Source organism: Cheilinus undulatus, linkage group 20 (genome assembly GCF_018320785.1).
Source record: "Cheilinus undulatus linkage group 20, ASM1832078v1, whole genome shotgun sequence".
NCBI classification, from domain to species: domain Eukaryota; kingdom Metazoa; phylum Chordata; class Actinopteri; order Labriformes; family Labridae; genus Cheilinus; species Cheilinus undulatus.
This window is the reverse complement of record NC_054884.1, coordinates 27,476,307-27,490,366: the sequence shown is the minus strand read 5'-3', so window position 1 is coordinate 27,490,366 and position 14,060 is coordinate 27,476,307. Positions and strand designations below refer to the sequence as shown.

Genomic DNA, 14,060 nt, shown 5'->3' with positions numbered 1-14,060 from the left:
CCCTAAATGAAGCATAGTGGATACACCATTTTCTATTGTTGCTGATGATGAAACTCAATAAAGGGGAAGCATAAAAAACATCACTGCAAAGAGGAAGTTCAACAGCTGTCACAAAACTAAGTCCATTTAAGCTGAAAAATCATATTTGATATGTGCATCTCTTTATTGTGCTTCCAACAAAATGCCAAATATGTCCTGAATATTTTCAGCAAAAACAAAGAGGAGAAATATTGTTCTGAGTAGTTACTTTCATCTCAATTTTTTTTTCTTTTTTGTAGGTTTAAATTTATATGAAGTTCCCAAAATATGGCAAACATTGAGTAACAATTTAGCTACAATATAGCTACAAAATAGCTAAAATTTTGCTTTAACCCAACAAGCGTCAACCCCTCAAGGGTCACAAAATAGTAAGGGCTGCTAACAAATGGTCAGTGAAACTGTCACCTGAAAAGGACATACAGTCAAAAAGTGATTTTGTAAGTTTTTTTTTTATTTGTGGTGTTATTGAGCAAATTAGTGGTCATATCCTCATCTTTTTCTAGCTGCCAAAAGTATAATTGCAGAGCAAAAAGTGTTATTTGTTCTAGCTTCCTTGGAAAGACTTACCTAGGCAACTTTTACAAGATGCTCTTCAGTTTAACTATTTAAATGTGCAACCAGGGATTGCACTTAAACCACCCTTGCACTGTTGATCAAACATCAGTTTGATTTAAGAACTCAAAGGCCGAACCAAGAGACCAAGACACAAACCTAACACATTGGTACACAGCAGGGCTGGGCTATTAATCACAAATTAGATTAAATCGCAATTTGGCCTGCTGCAATTTTCAAATCGCAGAGGGTGCAATATTTCTTGACCTGACCTGAAATTTGTCAAAATATCATTTTAAAGCTTTTTTTGGTAGCAGAGATGTCATACATTATATATCATGCAATCATTCAAGTGCCATTTTCTTTAGAATAGTCTACAAAAAAATCATTCTTTCTTAATTTTTGTATTTTTCTTGTTAAATACTAGAGTGACATAAACATGACCACTCCCTTCAATTAAAACATTTATCTCTAATTTGCAATATGAGTCAAAATCATTAGATTTAGAGGTTTATTTTTTTTTCAAAATTGTTCAGCCCTAGTTTAATCTAATATTGTGTTGGTGATGGTATAGAATGACTTATTGCCTGTGTTTGTTGGAAAATGCACAAGTTGAGGAACCAAATAAAGAACTGCTTATCAAATTTCAATATTAGGTAAAAAAAAAAAAAAAAAAAAAAAAAAAAAAATCACAATTACATTATTTTCCAAAATCATTCAGCCCTCATTCACAATGTTATTCCACCGTTATAGGCCTAACACACTTGCTCTTACTACAAGACCATTTTATAAACTATCCATTAAGTGTGTCATTTTTTAAACATGAGCAAATCTAATCATGACAACTTTAGAGCTGCCTCTAAGTCCCCCGAGTTATTTGCTGCTAAGACCCCTGGTTAGGAACCAATACCCTATCCTTTACCCTAACCAAATCACGTGACTAACTTTGGCTATGAATTAGCACTATAAAAGTAAAGGTTGATAGATTAAGTAATGCTTTACCAATGTATCAATAAAGCATGAACAGCTGTGTTTATAAATAAGCTCATAATGCTTTGTAATTGACAAGATACTAATTTACTAATGCCTCAGTGATGCTTAATGGTATGGAGTTGTGTAGTGTTTCTAAATGTGCCTACAGACAGGCAAATACATTTTCAAGAAGTGTCAGGAAAACTAACAACTGCCTGTATATTTTTGCAAAAAACTGAACTCAAAGACTGTGAGAACTCATCTTACTTTTCAGTTCATCAGATTGCACATTTTTTTTCTTTCTTCATTTAAGGACATTTAAGGATTAAATGCCTTTTCTGTTCTTTCCTCTGCTCTGGCAGAAAAAGCTTTGAACATGACAACAACCCAGACATGAATATCTGATCTGGACTGGTTATGCTTTGTTTACCTTTAACAGTTAAATGAGCTGCTTATACCTTGGCTTAAACAATCTTATATTATGCTACTTTTTAGCTGCTGCATAATCATTCTCTCAACAGCATCCTCACTCTATGTAATGCTGACACCCAGAGCTCATCATGCATCAGTGACAGTGTTAGCATGAGTGCATATTAGCACATACTGTGGCTGTTTCTGTGTCAAAATGTTCAGACAGGAGGCCTGGCAGATTGACTGTTTGGCTGAGCTCCGGGTCAAAATATGGAGTTTTGATCAGAAGAGTGAGTTTGACAGCTGTGAGCAGACGCTGCTGAGCTGGTTATGACCTGTTTAACCCTTTTTTAACTACCAAACCGTCAATCAGTCTCTAATCCTACATGACCAAATGCTTACTGACCATATTGACAGAGATTATGTCACAGATGAGCTCTGAAATTAAAGTACAGAACAAATATATCTAATCTGTAAATCAGCAGTATGGGGAAAAAGCCTCCACACATGGATGTTGACAGTTAATGTTTCAAATAGTCTCACAGGAAGTGCTGGATTACAATTCACTGGAAAAAAAAAACTGCCCTGTTATCATAAGACCATGCATCACTAGGCAAACAACAGAGAGAGCAACACCTTCATAACTGCTAACAACACAACAACAGGAAGCAAGCAGCAACAACAGAATCACAGCAATCTTCACACTGTCTGAGTCAGGGAACACTGCCAAAACATTCATTAGCACCAAGGCAAACACCACAGTTTGAATAAAAACCTCACAGGTTAGCGCTTTCAGAGCAACCTTTGACTGCATTAAAGAGGCTCGTTTTCAGGAAACAGATTGGTTTCTGTCATCTCAATAATGTCGGGTCAATTCTGCAGCACTGCAGACAATTTTTTTAATCATTTCTGGGATATCTGTATAGCAAGCAAAGCCGTTATAGATGTTGATGTAGACGTTCTCTCTCTTTGTATTCAGGGAGTAACATTCTCCCTACCGCACTGATACAACAGATGCACAGCAGGAGGGGAGGGGTCTGAGGGATTAATTTGTCATTTTGCTTTCTAACAACTGCATGTGTAGAAAAGTGGAGGACACACTCCAGCAGAATAAGAAATTAAACTTAAAAAAACTAGCACTAAACTAGATTTTTTGTGACAAGGGAACAGAAACTGACTGAATGAGAAATTCAATGGTAGAGTCAGTGGATGGTTGATGGTTCAGTCCCATCCCACATGTTCTTGGGCAAGACACTAACCCCAAATTGCTTCCACTGCTGTGTCAGTGGTGTGCACTTATTAAGAATGGGACTAATGCTGATGCCCACTTCATATAACAGTCAATTTATTCATCTATTTATTAATTTAACCTTTATTAAACCAGGTTAGTTCCACTGAGATCAGAGATCAAAAAATCAAAATCAAACACACGTAGGCTTGTTCACAATAAACAATAGTAACTCATTAGCTAAAACAGCTAATAAAAGTTTGGTTTTAAGAGTTTTCACTAGGGATTTAAAAACATTCAGAGACACCCAAGTTATGCAGTTTAAAATCAGCCCGCAGACTCTTCCAATCAAAAAGAGCAGACAACCTGAAAGCCTTCTTTCCAAACTCAGATCAGACTCTGGGAACTACAAATAGCACACCGTCAAAGGAACAGGAGTGACTAAATCGAAAGCATGCTGAAGATTTGTAAAAACTTGTACAGGTGTAGGTGCACAGCAGTTAATAACCATATTAACAGCATAAAAAAGAAACGAGGAACTGGGGATATTCTAACCAAAGCAATTTATAAAGATGGTAAATGACAGAGGACTCAGTACTGATCCTTGTGGCACCCCTTCTCAATTTTAAGTAGCTTAGAGGTAACTCCCTCTAATTGAACAGCCTGGGTTCTAGCAGGCAGACAGCTAGCTAACCAACTTAAAGCATGCTCTGAAACCCAATACAATACGATACAAAATGATACGATATGATACGATACATTTTATTGTCTCCTTAGGGAAATCTGTCTTGGACTCCAACATCTGCACAGATGAGGCTGCCAATTAATAACACAGAAGTAATAGACTAGAACAAAGATGTAATCACATAACCCACACATATTGCACATACCCATATTGCACAAGACTCACAGAAATAGTTAAAACGAAACATGCTGGCAATAAAAAACAATGACAAAGAAAGGTAAAAAGGTAAGGTAAAAAAGATAACACCATGACATTATTGCACAATCCGGCTACATCTTCAAGAAACATTATTCAAAACCCTAACTGAGGTGGACACGTGGGCAGTAAATGAGGCTGTAGCATGTTAAAAGCGTAGCTTCAAGATGGTCCAAAAAGACTCCACGATCCACAGTATTAAAGGCCACTCTGCCATCAGTGTGTGAATTGCTGTAACCTGCAGTGTCAGATATAGTTTAAGTTGTCAGACAACTAGAAAAACACTTTTCAAGCTCGATTGTATTTACTATTTAGCATTAAGTAAAGCTGTCAAGCAATTTAACTAAATCATATCAATTACAGGCTTTGCGATTGCTTAATTGTGATAACGATAAAACTTCAATTACAGGCCCAAGCCTTTATTTACCTCACATAGCCCTGTCTTATTCTGGACAGGTGTCAAACGGAGGCCTCAAATTATTCTCAAATACACCGTTACAACTGTGGTTGTAGCATGTTTTCTTGCGTACATGTTTGTAAGAATTGGCTGTGCTGATGTCAATTTTTTAATCCACCAGCCCAAGTGGCAGGTAGGCGATACAGCGAATTTCCAACCCTGGTGTGTGGACTCCCTCACAGGACGGATCTGGGCCGATCCATTAAGCAATCACAGGTGGTTGTTTCTATACTGATAGGGCAGATAACAAATTCAAAAGCCTTTATAGCTGTGGTTTTAATGTATTAACAAAACTGTAGTTGTATGATAAGTGGTATGTGGTGTGAGAGGTGATTACCTGCATAGATTTGTTTTTAATGTTAATTTTTTTATGCTAATAGCTTAAGCCTGAGGCCTCAGCGCCTGAGTCCACCATGGAGGAGTGGTAACATGATTTATACATGATACAACAGCCATCTTACCAGTGATGTAACCACTAAAAAAAACCCCAACAAAATCTCTGTGCCCTGCAGGCCTAAATTGCCTGTGGAAATGAACGCTGTATTTTGAAAGCCTTAGATATAAGATTGCAGTGAGTTGCAGATAAAATAAAAACATTAGCAAGAGTGAAAGTGCATTATACTTTAAATTTGAAATCCATCAGCTACAACTATAAACACTGAGCACTTCTCGCAAGCAACTGTCCCTCAGTGCAGCAAATTCTGATTCATGAAACTCACCACACCTAACCAAGACAGCCTTGAATTCCAGCTATTCTCTCCTTTGTCCACTAGATGACACTAGCAGCCAGCTTTACCTTGATCTACCTCCCCTGCTCTCACACCAAAAGTCACAGTACATTAGCCAGGGGAAAATCCACATCCCACCGTGTGTAAGCATGCCAATCATTCTGTCATACTGAGTCTAAAGTAAAGAGGCATGTTGTTGCTTAAAGAGCTGCTGGCATTGCGAACACGGCAGGTTTGTTCCTCAGCTGACAGGAGAAGAAAAAGAAGCATAAATGCAGAAAAAATGATCCCACATAATCCAGTAATTCCCCTCAAACCTCTCCGAGTGATGAGCTTCACACATTAGCAGATTGACTTCTATTCTAGCGCTCGAGCCCCCATGCAAAGCTTATTACCTTTTTTTTCTCTTTGTGTACTTTTCAATCATGCCGGGGTAATAGCAGCTGGACAGGTGAAGGGCGAGTGAAAGACAACTGTGGCACAAAGCAAACTGTCCACAACACATGGCCAGAGACACGAAACGGCCTGAATATCATATGTTCAATCAAATCAACGTGAGTCAGAGCAGGTTTAAAGGCTCACCAGATGACAACCATACAACAGAGCGATATAAACAGATTGATGAAAAAAAGGCTATTTAGGCTTAGAATTTTCCAATTTGCAAGCATATTTGATAGAAAGGTGTAATGCCCTCAAATTCTTAATGATTGTTACACAACAAAAACAACAAAACTGTCAAACCTGTATAGCTTATAATGGAGGTCTGTCCATGACAATGACTGAAAAACACCAACAAGTTCCTGTTTTACAGCTTTTCTAATGTGCTGAGATTGTCCAGTGCATTCTTAGGCAGCTGCAGGAATCCTAAAATCCACTGGATGGCACCACAGGCCATGAAATAGGAGCTGAAAGACCCTCTGTAACACACGTTGGATCCTTACCAAGCCAGCTCCTGTTCAGATATACGGACACAAACACCGGAGGAACCGTGAAGAAGTCCACCACTGAGTTCACCTCCAGCCAGAACCACAGCTTGTCATTGGCAGCGATAAACTGGGGAAAAATAAAGGCTAGATGTGAAATCTACAGTTTTTGCACACAGAGGAAAATGCAAACCCCAATCCCCAAAAAACATTGTGGTACTGTGTAAAAATGGGAATAAAAGAATAGAATAGAATAAAATAAATAGATGCATTGCATAAATACAACAAAATTGCCCTTGCCCCTCTCAGCAAAACTACAAAAACACTCAAATACACTCTCAGAAATACAATCAAATCAATCCATACACAAACACACACAACCACACACAATCACAGAAGACAAGGCAAGGTAAAGTGCATTAGTCTTAATAGAAGAAACATGGAATAAAAAAAGCAGAAAAAGCAGAATACAATGATGTTCATTCCTTTCAAACCTATGTTTATTTTTCTACTGCATGAATGACAAGATATTTAATGTTCAAACTGATAAATTTGTAGATTTTTAATCTTTTTAGTATTGTTATCATTATCTTAATTGTAAATATACATTTAATTTGATGACTTAACCATGTTCCAAAAAAGTTGGGACAGAAGTATGTAAACCACCTCCTTACTTCGCCCTTACATCTAACAACACTCTACAAGCATCAGGGGACTAAAGACACTATTTTAAGTATTGGAACTTGAATTATTTCCCTTTCTGTTTGATTAGATCTTAAGTTGCTTATAATGTGAGTTTCTGTTGTCATATTTCGTGCTCTATAATGTGTCCCATTGATTGATTGGAGGCCATGGGTATTCAGTGTTGGTTTTTGTCCTTGCCCCTTATGTGAAGAGATTTCTCCAGATTCTTTGGATCTTTTGATGATATTCTGGACTACAGATGGGTAAATCTCTAAATTCTGTACGATTTGTCATAAATCTTAGGATTATTTGCTCCTGCAGGTTGATTGTAAAGCCTTTCAGGAGTGCTTCTTTATACTTTCTCATGTACAGTCATCTATAACCAATTCACCTGACACACGAAATAGACTGTTTCATTTATTCATTACATGTGATATATTTTACATTCATCTTGAGAACCTCCCATATAAAGTGTTTGGGAAGGACAGGATTTTACAAAAACTCTTGGACGGTTATTGGACAAATGTTCTGTCACATTTATTACAGGCCAATCAGAAGGACAAGGCAAAATGAGGTCATAGGCATGCAGCTCCACTTGTAACCTGAGCCTGACAGGGAGGCATGGTCTTAGTTTATGAACGGTTGAGCTCGGTGATGGATGAAAATCATGCTGAGGCCGATCGAGAGAAGTGCAAAAACATCTTCTCTGACAAAAGAAGCTTTTGTTGTGGCTCATTTCTCTTGTTTTATTAAGAAACTGGCTCCAGTTTTGGTAAAACTTTCGTTATACTATGGCTACATCCCAGCTAAATGCTACACCAGCTGCAGCCATTGCTACCCTGGTCTAGTACAGCTAAACCTCCACCTGTAGCTATTGTCTCATTCTCCTGAAATGATGCTGATTGGTTATGTCTGTTTTCAGACCTGGCACAGTAGTTTCAGGTTGGAGCTTTGCAAGATGGATTTTCCTGATGACAGACATGGGATCTGGCAAATCCATCTCCTTTGCAACGGTAAAATTCTCCTTCTTACCTGTAGAATGTTCCAGGTGTTTTTGAGCTTTCCATTACTTTCCCAGTCTTTCCTTGCTCTTGTCCCAACTTTTTTAGAGCTTAGCACTTAGCAGTTTACTCTGCTTTTATACACATTTTGCCCAATGCCCCGAGTTTTTTGGAATTGGGGTTAGTACAAGACATCTATACTTGTTAGTTTAACTTACTCGGAGGCCGAAGTACAGCAGGAAGAAGATGTTGAACGCCATGTCGATCTGCAGCGTGAAGTCTTTGTAGAAGTTCTGACACGACTCAATAGGACTGTTGGACAAAGAGAGAAACAAAATGTGATCAACAGAAGAAAGCATTCCTGGTAAGGAAGATTTGGTGTTACATCAACAGTATTTTATGAAAAAAAGCAGAAAAGATGCATTCTTCCTTGTCCTGAAAATGCATTTTTTTTAAATAAGAGGAACTTAAGTGTTGAATAAAGTGCAAAGTTGGTATTTTCCCGTGTTTTTTCTGTTGAGGAAGGACATGCATTAATTATCAAACAAGCAATAACTTGTTGATATTCCTGGTTAACCCTTAAAGAACTGCTAAACAATTTATTGCATGTGCGTAACGTTAATGGTACCACTTTCCTTCAGGACTGTGGGTTTTTAATCTCAGTGATAACTTTACAGGTCATAATGAAGTCAAACATGATGGCAATGCAGAGTCAAGGCAGTAGTTTAAGGGTTAAATGCATGCAGGGTTCATGTTGTCTGTATGAAATCAGGCAGCCATAGCAAGTGCTAGCAATGTAGTGTAGTCTCACCCTCTATAAGCTCGTATCTGGCAATAAGAATTCAAATAAAGAGAAATACATAGCCAAGTAAATGGGAATGTAAGAGGTTAGTAGTGTTAGGTTAGAAATATGAAGACCTAGAATCTATAAATAGTAAATACCGTAAATCATTTCATATTAAAACACAAGTTTACTGCACATGAAGGTTAGAGTAAATGTTAATTAACGTAGTGTTCAGACATAAAAATGGAATCCATGTTTCAATAAATTATTTCTAGAGTGAAAATTCTGTGAAATTAAACAAATATGGGGATAAAATAACATCAACAGTGACTGGTTGATTGTGTTAGCACTGAAACAGTTAGTAAAAGTTAGTCCCTGACAAAAAATTAATGCCAGAAATGCACAGATGGTGAAAATAAAGATAAGTATCTATGTTTAATATAACAATTTAGCTGATACCGGTACTGATACTAATGTTTTTCATTACATCTTATAATGAAGGACTCCTAATATGCCATTATTCTCTCCCACATTTGACCATATTAATAAATCAGAATTTTTCTTACTAGTCGCTCTTTCAGACCTGATAAAATCTCCTTTTTGATTCACTAGTTCAATACACAAGATGACAGCATAAAACCAATTGGACACAAAAAATAAACACTGATGGCTGGAGTTTATCAAAAGGGACAATAACAGTTGATACCAATGTTAAACCAATGGATCAGTGCACACCTAGTAAATGAGAAACAATATTTACATTTTATTGAATAATCAGATAAAAAATAACAAAAAAGCAGCACCAGGATGACTTTGCTGTAAGGTTGGAACCCACGTACAGAAGTTCCAAGCAGTCAGCCAGGGAACAAACATGATACGTTGCTTCTTTCCCCACTCTCTCCCAAATGTTTTAATCTTTCCAATGTCCTGTACCCTCCAGAAGAAGGCAAAAAGCCCAGAAATAAAAATAACGACAGCACTTGTTCATCGTAGTATTTCAGGGTTCACCATCTGAAGATACCATATATGGGCAAAAGTATTCAGCTGCCTGACCATTGCACCAACAGGGACTGTAATGACATTGTGTCACATTCATGTACTTAAATATGGAGTTGTCCCCTTTTCCAGTTATAACAGCCTCTACTCTTCTTGGAAGGCTTTCCTCAAGACTTTGGAGTGTTTCTGTGAGAATTTGTGCCCACTCATCCTGTAGAGTATCTATGAGGTCAGGCACTGATGTTGGACGAGAAGGCCTGGCATGCAATCTCCATTCCAGTTCATCCCAAAGGTGCTCAACAGGACAGAGTTCAGGGCTCTGTGCAGGCCAGTCCACACTGAACTCATCAAACCATGTCTTTATAGTCCTTGCTTTGTGTGCTGAGGCATAGTCATGTTGGAATACAAAAGGGCCTTCCCCAAACTGTTTCCACAGTTGGAGGCATAGCATTGTCCAAAATGCCTTGGTATGCTGAAGCATTAAGATTTGCCTTCACTGGGGATAAAGGGTCTAGCACACACCCTGAAAAACAGCCCAATACCATTATCCCAGTACCACGCTTGAAGTCACTAAGCTCTTCAGAAACACCTATTTCGTATCACCAATGGTTGCAATTGGAGACTGCATGACTAGATGTTTGATCTTATACACCTATGAGATATATCCTTTAATAAAGAAAAGTCTGATTTAATAATATTGCTGTTTTAGTTGCATCCACTCCAGTATTTTTGTTGCAGTTATTCACAGGCTTGCAGTACAACTAAACCACAGCCACAGTTACCGCCTCCTTCTCTTCAAATGATGCTGGTTGGTTCATTCATTCTCTGACAAGGCAAAAATGTTCCATCTTGGATCTACCTGATGACAGACATGGAATGTGGCCAATAGTGCACAGTTAAAATGGGCCTTAAAGTAAGGTTAAATCATTCATTCGTTATTTAACTTCAAAATGTGGAGTCATGTTTCTATCCTGAATACGCACACGAAGAAATGCCTTATGCCTCATGACAACATCTCCTGTTGTTTAATTCTACACGGATTAAAGTAAATTGCTTTGGTTATGTAAAAAATAGGATAAACTGAGCTTGAAAACCTCCACTGTCATAATGGAGGTTAAGAGTTGGCATTAAATAATACAGAGATTATCTTCTACTGATCTGATCCACCGCAGTGACTCTGCTGTTTGAGGATGAGGAGGTCAGTGACTCTTGTAGACTCACATAAACACCACATCTCATCCTCAGTCACTGATTGGATGGAGGCGACGTTAATAAAGATACTTGAGAATGTAGAACTCAGGCTATGTTTCACCGTCAAGAGAAGAATGAGCTCACTGTTCCATTTTATTCAACAGTTAGTCCCAAACGAGGTTTCTGATTGGATAAGAGACATTCCATTAGTGCTGATATGCACTCAACAGCCACTTTATTAGGTATAGTTGTTCAGCCATTTATATGGCAGCAATAAAGATGTTTTTTTTTTAAAAATAGATTTACTGTTAGTAGGCAAAAATTAAAAACTGCATTTGTATCCTCAAGGCTTTATGACAATAAGAAAATTCAAATCTATTGACTTTTTGCGCCATAAAAGCAACACTTAACAGAAAACCCCCTAATCTACTGAAAAAAGAAAGATTTGTCTTTTAAAAAAGAAGAATTTCTTGGTTATTCTGCGCTCTGATGATGTAAAGAGAACTGATATGTTGATTACGTCTTTCATTTATGTGTTCCTTTTCCCTTTATTTTGATCCTTTTACCCCTGAGGACAATTTCTCCCTCTTAAAAAGTCCAACAGGTTCATTTAACTTGCATCAGGATAATTTTCCAAAAGTATATGATGAAGTGAAAGAAATCCAAATCATCTTTCTCTGAGGCACCTCTAAAAATAGTCCCAACACGCTGGATAGTTCTGCCCTGATTCACTCTAATGACACGTCATCCCCACAAATCCCTGTCATTGCAAGGTGACGGACCGTGCAGCATATAGTTAGACCTTCGGTGCTAAGTAATTGAGTTTCAGTAGGCCTGGTTTGAAGAGGACTTAGCCTGCCATGGATCACAGACTCTCTCTGGCCGCTGTCACTCTGCTCTCACTCAGTTCAGACAGAGCGGCTCACGTGGAGGAGACCGCCATGGTCTCTGATGGATCCGCACATGTTGAGTCCAGTGTGGATGAAAACGTACAGGTCACCTCAATCAGATTGAAGGGCTAATTTGGCATTTTTGAAGCTGTGTTGTGTAAGGTATCCGGCAATAGTAACGCCATTAGCCTGCAGTGATTTCACTGTGTGTCCCCTTTAAGTATGACACCTAGAAAACAATGTTGATTGTACGCTATATCAAACATTTTTTAAGTGTATTATTTTTCACTTGGAACTTCTACAAGTGGAGACTTAGCAGAAAGAAAGACAGAGGAGAGATCCCGAGTTTCCTGGTGGAGTAGGTGTGCAAACTGTGAGCCCACAAACAGAGGGCTCCTGTTTTCATGAGTGGGACTCATAACACTTCTTCTACCTAGTACAACCCAACGTCAAAAATACCAATATAATCCTTTATGTTTTTAATACAGAACAAGCACCAATATAAGGTTTCACTGCTAACAGTTCTTCTATTAACCCAAGCTTTTTTTTTTGTCAAAATATTATTTTTTGTTTGTAACAAATAACCAGACCTCAAACACATTACCATTGTTTGCCCAACACGAGTAGTTTGCAAGAATTTTACCTTCTTGAATAAGTTCCCTGGCTACAGATCTATACAATTTTTCTTAAAGGAGTAAATACTTAAAATTTCCTTTTTCATTTATTAGGTTTAGCAGCCAAAGACTCACTGCTTCTTTAATTTTTCAAAATTCAACAGGTGCTTTTCTTGGCTTATGAAGAAGCTCAGATAATGCAATCGTGTGATCCTTGATGTCTGTTGGGGATCAGGAAGTGGAGGACCAATGTTAGGAATGAATGGGATCAGAGCATTGTTGGTCATTTACAGCTCTAAATGGACCTGAACTACACAATTATCGTCAATTTCTACACACATTGAGCCCTACACTTGACAAATTTTTTTTTTTTCCCTACAGTTTACCTTTAATTTAATCCACTCGTTTACCTGGTGTGAGGGCGATCAGTATTGCAAATTACTCAGTCTTGCAGACCACACAGAACATCGTCTAGGGTATAGAGTCTTGAGGAGTCTGAACTAAGAGGCATGCTGAGCCTTTTTAACATATAAAAATCCTCATTTTGTCACAAACATGACTTCAACTGAAAAGGTGACACACTATTAACGTAAACCTGGAGGAGTAGCAACAGAGTAATGAGTAATGATGAACAAGCCTGTTCTATCAAACAGCTCTTTTATGAGTGCCCCTGAAGCTGTAGTGCCAACCTCCTTTGCTCCATCCTTTGTCGTTATTTAATCCACATTTAAAAAGCCAAACTGTTTTCAAATGAAGAGATGTTTGGGAGCCAAACAACCAGCTCCACTGAGCTTAACCAAATGATCTAGATCTCTCAAAGCAGATGGATTTCCCATCAGAATGTGCAAGATTGGGCAGATATCAACTGAGGAAACACAGGCAAGATCAGAGTTCAGTGTGTTAAACCATGGCAAAACTGTACTGAACCAAACTAGACCGCTTTATGGGAAATGAACCATACATAAGTGTTATGTGATACCACTCATCCGGAATTTAGATGGATGCTTTTTAAATCCTGCCTGAGTTTTAAAAAACTTTTTATTACTTAATATTTTGCTGCTTTCAGGACACAAAAGTAGCGTAACAATTAAGAATGTTTTTAGTTTTGTACTTTGAATGCTTAGCAAATTCATAAACAGCTCAAAGCATGGCCTTTTTGTAGTTTCCCTATGCAGAAATCATTACTTGCCCCCCACCAAGAATTCTCAGCCTAACTGCAAAGAACCTTTGCCATGGGCCAATCAAAATTTGACAATAGGTCATAGTTGGCCTCTAGGTCGTAGTTAAAATGACCATCATGCTGTGTTGAGCAACACTTGCAATCATTGATTGAGACCATAAACCTGAGGGGAATTGCTTTCTGAGGTATTAAATCAACAGAGAATCTTGTGATGTCTCCTTTTAGTTTCTTGTGTAACAATTTAAACCAAGACACTATGTCCATGTTTTATATAAACTAGATTATGTGGTTTTTGATGTGGATTCTTCAGCTGCCACAAACAACAGTTAAAAAGAAAATATTAACCACATTAGCACAATATAAGCCCCCCACTTTTGTAAAGTGTGCCTCACTCCTATTATTTTACAAGTAGCTCTACTGTAGTTCTTTAAATCAAAGCCTAGCTCCATGTTTATGTTCATCACGTTGAT

At 37.9% G+C, this 14,060-nt stretch overlaps 1 protein-coding gene across 12 annotated transcripts in view; it reads right to left on the bottom strand.

The window, feature by feature from the left end:
• The window catches only part of LOC121528074 (calcium-activated potassium channel subunit alpha-1-like), a 142,095-nt gene that overhangs the window by 57,146 nt on the left and 70,889 nt on the right, over nucleotides 1-14,060 (bottom strand). For all 12 annotated transcript variants that reach the window (XM_041815210.1, XM_041815215.1, XM_041815212.1 and 9 more), the window contains exons 4-5: nucleotides 8,154-8,247; nucleotides 6,269-6,380 (exon numbers count right to left, since the gene is read on the bottom strand). In XM_041815210.1, the coding sequence (XP_041671144.1) occupies nucleotides 6,269-6,380; nucleotides 8,154-8,247 (206 nt within the window). The remainder of the gene's footprint in view (nucleotides 1-6,268; nucleotides 6,381-8,153; nucleotides 8,248-14,060) is intronic.